Source organism: Salvelinus alpinus, chromosome 23, assembly GCF_045679555.1.
Source record: "Salvelinus alpinus chromosome 23, SLU_Salpinus.1, whole genome shotgun sequence".
Lineage (NCBI taxonomy): Eukaryota > Metazoa > Chordata > Actinopteri > Salmoniformes > Salmonidae > Salvelinus > Salvelinus alpinus.
In genome coordinates, this window is record NC_092108.1 from 40240383 (window position 1) to 40248173 (window position 7791).

General features: G+C 45.7%; 1 protein-coding gene across 2 annotated transcripts in view; it reads left to right on the forward strand.

Moving 5' to 3' along the window:
• The window catches only part of LOC139550974 (palmdelphin-like), a 32042-nt gene extending 24251 nt beyond the window's left edge, over positions 1-7791 (forward strand). The window contains exons 7-10 of one of the 2 annotated variants that reach the window (XM_071362282.1): positions 1289-1393; positions 1534-2892; positions 3330-3391; positions 7389-7791. In XM_071362282.1, the coding sequence (XP_071218383.1) occupies positions 1289-1393; positions 1534-2892; positions 3330-3349 (1484 nt within the window). In that variant the 3' untranslated portion in view covers positions 3350-3391; positions 7389-7791. The remainder of the gene's footprint in view (positions 1-1288; positions 1394-1533; positions 2893-3329; positions 3392-7388) is intronic. The other variant, XM_071362283.1, reaches the window with a different exon arrangement.

Here is a 7791-nt window from a genome sequence, read left to right on the forward strand (position 1 = left end):
ACACCAGTGATGGGTTTGGCATCGAAAGAAGGATGTGATAAGCAGAAAATAACCCCATACCTAGTGTAAAATATGGTGATGGATCTTTGATGTTATGGGGCTATTTTGCTTTCACTGGTCCTGCGGCACTTGTTAAGGTCAACGGCATCATGAACTTTACCCAGTACCAGGACATTTTTTTTTTAAATAAAAAATAAATTACCCCCTTTTCTCCCCAATTTCGTGGTATCCAATTGTTAGTAATTACTATTTTGTCTCATCGCTACAACTCCCGTACGGGCTCGGAAGAGACGAAGGTCGAAAGCCATGCGTCCTCCGAAACACAACCCAACCAAGCCGCACTGCTTCTTAACACAGCGCGCCTCCAACCCGGAAGCCAGCCGCACCAATGTGTCGGAGGAAACTCCGTGCACCTGGCTACCTTGGTTAGCGCGCACTGCACCCGGCCCGCCACAGGAGTCGCTGGTGCGCGATGAGACAAGGATATCCCTACCGGCCAAACCCTCCCTAACCCGGACGACGCTAGGCCAATTGTGCGTCGCCCCACGGACCTCCCGGTCGCGGCCGGCTGCGACAGAGCCTGGGCGCGAACCCAGAGTCTCTGGTGGCACAGCTAGCGCTGCGATGCAGTGCCCTAGACCACTGCGCCACCCGGGAGGCCAGTACCAGGACATTTTAGTCAAAAACCTGGTTGCCTCTGGCAGTAGGCTGAAACTTGGCCGCAGGTGGATCTTCCAGCAAGACAATAACCCCAAGCACACATCAAATTCCATAAATAAGTGGTTAATTGACCACATAATCAACATTTTGCAATAGCCATCTCAGTATCCGGACTTGAACCCCTGTGAAAGCTTTTGGTGTGATTTGAAAAGGGCATCAAGGATCTAGAAAGATTATGTATGGAGGACTGTTCTAAGCTCCATCCCAATCTGTTCTCCAATCTAAAATATTTCAGAAAAAGGCTCAATGCCATTATCCTTGCAAGGGGAGGGTGCCAGAATATTGAAAACAGGGGTGCCAATAATTTTGACCCCAATCTTTTTGAGAACAAAAATATATATATTTCTCTGAGCAATTGTACTAGTATAGCATAATATGATTTTCCCATTTTGTTGAGCATACAATATTGCTCAGTATTTGTATTATTTATTTTATAGAGTATTTTTTGTTCATCTTTATCAAGGGTGCCAATAATCTCGGGTCATGACTGTATTTGATAAAACAGATTACATTATACACTTAATCATTGACAATACAAAAATAAACATTGCTCCTTTTCTTTTTCCAGAGCCAATCCATATCAACCCAGCTACTCTAGATGCCCCAAAGTCCTACAAACCTCCAATCTCAAAGAAGCAGTCCTTTGAATCTAATAAGGACACACCCAAACAAAGTAAGAAACTTCCTAGTAACATTTATTACAACAATAGCATGTACTGTAGATCTGACAACCCTATTTTTATATAACTTCAACCCATCTCCCTCTCTCCCTTCCTCTTCCACTCTGTCTCTCCTCCCTCTCTCCTCCTCCAGCCATGTTTGCCATGGAGATCAACGTCCAGAAGGATCTCCGTACCGGGGAGACCCGGGTCCTGTCCACATCCACCGTCACCCCCCAGGTACTCCAGCAGAGAGGGGTCAAAGTCTATGACGACGGCCGCAAGTCTGTCTATGCCCTGCGGTCTGACGAGTCTCAGCTGGGGGATGGTTCTAACAGAGTGGACGAGCTCAGCCCTATGGAGGTGGAGGTTCTGCTCAGAGCAGCTACAGAGCAGAAGAAGTCTCAAAGCGGCCCACGTTGCCACCAAGGCCATCAGGAATCAGTGTCTGCATTCTCCACCAACTGTGGCCCACAGAGCCACCAGAAGCCAACATTGCCTGTATTCTCCACCACCAGTGGATCTTGGCGCCACCATGAGTCAGTACCTACATTCTCCACCCCCCGTGGCTCTCGGGGCCACCAGGAGCTCAGCCCTATGGAGGTGGAGGAGCAGCTCCGAAAGGGTACAGTGCAGAAGATGCCTCAAAGCGGTGCTTTCCCAAAAGACCACCGGGGCCACCAGGAATCAGTGCCTGCATTCTCCAACACCTGCAGCAGGAGGGCCTCAGTCCCCAACAGACCCCAACAGAATTATGCTAAAGTCATCCACGAAACCAATGGGAACGGGTATCAGCAAGAGTCGTATAAGCATGATGTCCTCTCCAGGAAGGAGTTCCACTATATTGACGGAGTCCACAACTCAGAGCTGGAGAGTCTTTCCTCCTCCCCTCACATTCCAGTCCATTCTTTCATTGGCAGGCAGGATGAGGAGTACTACCAGTCAAACAATGGGTATAACCAGAATCCTTTATCCTACGGTGTGGAGAAAGGGTTCCCCACCGACGACTCCTACCATAGCCCTAGAGAGATCCAGCGAAGCGGGATGTTTTACGACTCATCAGTTGAAATGGACCAGAGGCCGTCCCCGATCTACCAGGGAGACTCGCACTTCAGTATCCTTAACACCATGGACACGTCCGAGCCTGTCACCGCCATCTTTATGGGCTACCAGACCGCAGAGGATGACAGTGGACGTGGCCTTGGCTATGAAGGATCCATCCGGGCCGAGCTTGTCGTCATTGGCGACGAGGATGGGGTGGACAAGAGTAACCCTCAGTTTTACACCTACACCGCGGATGGCTATAACAACCGGGGCTACCATCACTGTCAACCTCAACAGAACTTAATCAAATACATGGCAGAGCCCACAGCTAATTTTAACTCAAACAATGCATCACCGTACACAGCATCAAGGAATTTGGTCTATCCTGGTCAACTGGCCAAAGAGTCACACTACCTCTATTCAGACGGACAGTCCGACGAGGACGGGACAGAGAAGCACTCTGCCCCAGGTATCAGAAAGATTAAAAAGATTAAAAAGAGAACAAAGCCCTGCTGCACGCTCATGTAACCAACCTGCAATTGCTGACACTACTGTAACTAACAAAGTTCACTTTATATGCTTTGACTGACAGCACTTTTGAGGTCTTTCATTGGCTAGTGTGTTGAACTGTGTGCTGATTACTTGGCTTCTTCGCTGCATCAGTTTCTCTTTGTCGTAGCCATTGCAACACAGACTGACCTGAAACTCATTCTAATCACAATTTATCACTGTATAAATACATAGGGATGTTGTGTATCCATGCGAGAGCTTGTTTTGATGATTGAAGTCAAACTCTGCCTTTCTCTAGTGGCTGAGAGGCATTCTGCCTCCCTCTGATGTCTGAGAGGCAGTTGTACTGTATCTTTGGTTCTCTTTTAATTATTTGTTTCAATATCTCACATGAAGGATTCTCCAGAATCTCATAAGCTTGAAGAACCATTTACAAACGTCTGTCGGAGACAAATGAGGTGAGCCCCTCCCCTCATACTAAAGACCTACTTGCCTGCCCTCTGGTAATTCTCACCTCTCTTCCTCATGTAGAGTACTACTCTAAGCTCTCCTTAGCACAACTTTGTTTTCCTGTTCAACTGTTCATAGGTGTGCTGTGATGTTACGCCCCCAAGCGCAGGTTTTTCAGCTTTCGTCTTCTGTGTTGGGTGACTTTTGGTTAGGAATGAGCTTTTCCGCTTTTTCTTCCCTTTGTCTCCTGTGGTGGATACTGAGACTTGGCTAGCTTAGCTGAAAGGCTTAGCTAACCTGGCTAGCTCACTGCAAGGCTAGTTATCCTACCGACTGGTTTTTCTACTGACTGGTTTTTCTACCTGGAAGGGTACAATTACTAGCTCGCTCTCTTGTTTAGCTCAACCCACTACCGTGCCGCGTTGACTAGACCGACCATCCTAGCTTTCACTGCTTATCGGTCGAGATCTAACTAGCTAGGCTACTAACCCACAAGGAAAATACTAGCTACGTTCACATTGTTAAAGGATTTGTTTCTCCGGTTAGTGTGAGGCTATTAGCCCACGTGGCGAACGTTAGTTATGTTTCACTTTGTTTTCAGATTAGCTGTTTTTTTGGAGCCATGGAGCCAAGCAAGGGTCGACGATCCCCAATCATGTGCCCATGCAGATTAGATGGTTTATTTGTCACATGCACAGGATCGCAGATATAATCGTAAGCAGCGCGGGGGGGCTGCCTAATGGCTATTCAGCAGCCTGATAGTCTTGAGGTAGAAGCTATTAGCCAATCTGACAGTTTTTGACATGATACTCCTATACTGCCCGCATCTGAGTGATGGAAGAGGGGAGAACAGGCCTCGGCTCAGGTGGCTGATGTCCTTGATGATCTTCTTGGCCTTCCTGCAACACCTGGTGTTATAGGTGTCCTGGAGGGCAGGCAGTCAGCACCCAATTGTGCATTCGGCTGAGCGTATCACCCTCTGTAGAGCCTTGCGGCCGTTAGATCTAGGCCGTCTTCCGCCCTTAGTGGGGCATCGCTGGCTGATTCCAGGGGCGCCATTCAAGGCTGTGACCATTAGCCTTGCAGTGGTGGGGGAGAGAGTCTTGGGGCTCAACTTGACCAGCCTGTCGGACAAAGAAAGCAGATGTCTTTGATGCTCCTGTCAAGCTGAAGGAACTGTAGACCTGGGAATTGTGTCCACCCGGCCTATCCCTGGCAAGCTCTGGGTAGCGGAGATCATTCTCCTGCTGTACAACGAGCCCTGGCATCTCCCGTTTACGCAGGGATCTGCTGACCCAGGTGAACGAAGAGATTTTCCACCCTTAACCGGACAACATGGCGCTCTGGGCCTGGCCAATGAGAGGTTACATCTGGATGCGACAGGCCTGCCTATCAGAGTCATTGAGACTATCCATAGTGCTAGAGTTCCTTCTACACGCTCACTGTATAGAAACAAGATAAGATATACTTTATTAGTCCATACGTGATGGAAATTTGTCTTCTGCATTAACACAACCCCTCCGATATACACACAAACACACATTAGGTTGGAAAGGCTGGAGCAGAAGGCATTTATTGAAGGTGGCCTCCCTGCGAGGGGAGACCCCTCTCTCGACAACGGTTATCATATTGGATTGTGGAAGCTATTACATTGGCCTATAATAAATAGCAAAGGGTTACAGCCTCTGTAGGGCCTGAGGGCTCACTCCACCAGAGGTAGAGATCCAGAATTCTAAATAATATCACGAGTCTGGGTCGGCTCTGATATGATCGTCGCGGGTCTCTAGTATGTGTAATTTTAACTGACTTGTCCGGAAGGGCCCATACAGATCCGAATGTGACTGTTGCAGTAGAGAGAGAAAGAAAAGTTGATGTTGTTTATGCTTCTGCTCTTGCTTTTCACGAGAGTGGGAGCGTGGCGCACGTAGCTTGTTGTTGGCCAATCATAAGTCATCAAAGCGGCAATAGGCTACAGTCATAGAGCCTCGCTCCATGTGTGGCAAAAGTTAGTAGATCTCTAATAAATGGAAGATGGAATTAAAATGACTGAATTAAAAGTTAAATGAGAAGGATAGGCTACAACGACCAAGAGCCAACAGACTGCTGCTTTATATTCTGAATGGAGTTATTATTTTAAGCAGTAGGATGAGAAAGTGCATGCACTCAGATAGCCTAGCTAGCTAATGTTAGCTAGCTTCACTAGCTTCTCCCGGTTTGATACAGTCTAAGACAGGTACTACGTAATCATATTTGATGATAAATAACCTAGCTATGGCAGCTATTAATCTACTATAGCACGAGTCGGCTTGGTTGGTTTGGTTGGTTGCTGTCCCTTGTCTCTCCCTTCCTGTTCCCCATGTCACTCACTCACAGTACGACCCACCTCTTTCCCTTTTGCGCTTTATCAGCTCCGGTTAATAAAGTAGCTTAAAAAATGACTTTTGCTGCTGCTTCCCTCTCTCGAACCAGTTCTGGATCCGACCATGTCTATATGGAACAGGTCTAGTTGTCCTCGGGTCCCTTTGGAGCGGGTCTCTATATATTTTTTAATGCATTTATGCATAGCGGGTCTGAGTGGGAAAGCCCCAAGTCCATTTCGGAATGGGTCCAACTTTTTGGAGCCGTGAAGACCTCTAACCAGAGGCATGGCTACTTTTTGGGCGCTGTTCAAGGGCATCTCCTTACAGGAGATTTGCGATGCAGCTCGTTGGGCATCCCTTCATAATTTGACCTGTCTCTCTCCGACAGACGTGTTTCATTGGTTCTGAGAGCTAATGAGATTCCGGGGAATCCCTCGTGATATATCTCACTCATAATATCAGAGAACCGGAGTTAAGCAAGTAGCCTTAAGTTTCCTACGTGATGCCAAAGGGTTCTTGACTGCTTGTATAATATATAAAATATGATTAGATATTTTTTATGTTTATTCCTTTTGGGGAACAAAGATAAAATTGACTTTTTTACTGACATATTGTAAATCACTAGTGTGAATGTATATTGCAAATCAAATTACGCTCTGACTAAATAATTATTTTGTACTAATTTAATATTAATTATTTGTATGTGTGTTTTCTAGAATCTCTTTTCTACATTACAATGCTGGTATGCCATGACTGTCCTCTGTATACTTACAGTAGTATGCATGATTGCTTGCCCTGTAACTTAAACAATAATTTATTCATTATTAGCTGGCTTACTCCTCTTGTGTAACAATGATCTGTTTGATTGTGTGAGTGCATGAGTGTGTGTGTGCTACTGAACTCTTTTTGTGTATTCGTTCAATGTTTGCTTTATATATCATTAATGTATGTCATCACACCAACACCACACACACACACACACACACACACACACACACACACACACACACACGTGTCCAACAACACTCTCACCCCATGTGACAGACAGTGCTAACAACCTCTCTGTCACCTCTCATAATCTTTCTGAGCACACAGACAGACAGTGGACGGTCTGGACCTTAATGGTCTTAACGGTCCAGACATCAATCAGATCATTAGACACGGATGTCTCCCGAACTAATATGCTTTTGACACAACTGAGGACATACACCAATCTTAGCTCACCAGTCGTGTGGTTGGTTCAGACAGTCTTTTTCCTAACAACTGTGTCTGCTTGGTGAGTAGGCTATGGGAAGGTGGGTATTACCAAACTTCACGGAAAGAGTTGAGGTGCGTTCAGTTCTCTTCAACGTTTACTACGTTGCGTGACCGTGTGGTCAATATGCCCCACCATATGGTAACTGCCCTCTGGGCCACCATAATCACAACCTGTTTTTAACTGGGCTCTTCTCCCATTTCCATTGAATTCAACGTTGCACACCGTTCTGTCATACTGAACACAACCCTGTCCCATACTTTTGTCATGAGGTTATTTTCAGGAGTCACATTAATATAAACATAGCACAACTAATCTGAAGTAGTCCTAACTGATGTGATTTGAGGTGATATGGTAAATGTGTTTCATTTTCTTTTACCTTCCCCACAGCTTCAAGTACAAGTATGGAGAAACCTGAACAGCTTGTGTAAAAATACACCATGCAAGACTCAGCAACCTTTCAAGTTCCACGACAAGAGAAGAAGAAAACCAACTTTGCACAAAACATTCAACTAACAGTAAAATGCTTCTGAGATGGCATCAATAGCTAAAAACAGAGCCTTGTATTTGGATAATTCTCAATATATTCTCAATATAAGGATGTGGCTAATACTGTAAGACATATGTTTGCTCATAATGTTTCCTTACACAGCTGAATATATACTAATGATGTCATTTAGAGAGAAAGAAACCAGCCGAAAAGTAGACTTTTGAAATTATCTCTGATCTTAAATGTTAAATGTTCCTGAAGATATACAGTGGGGCAAAAAAGTATTTAGTCAGCCACCAATTG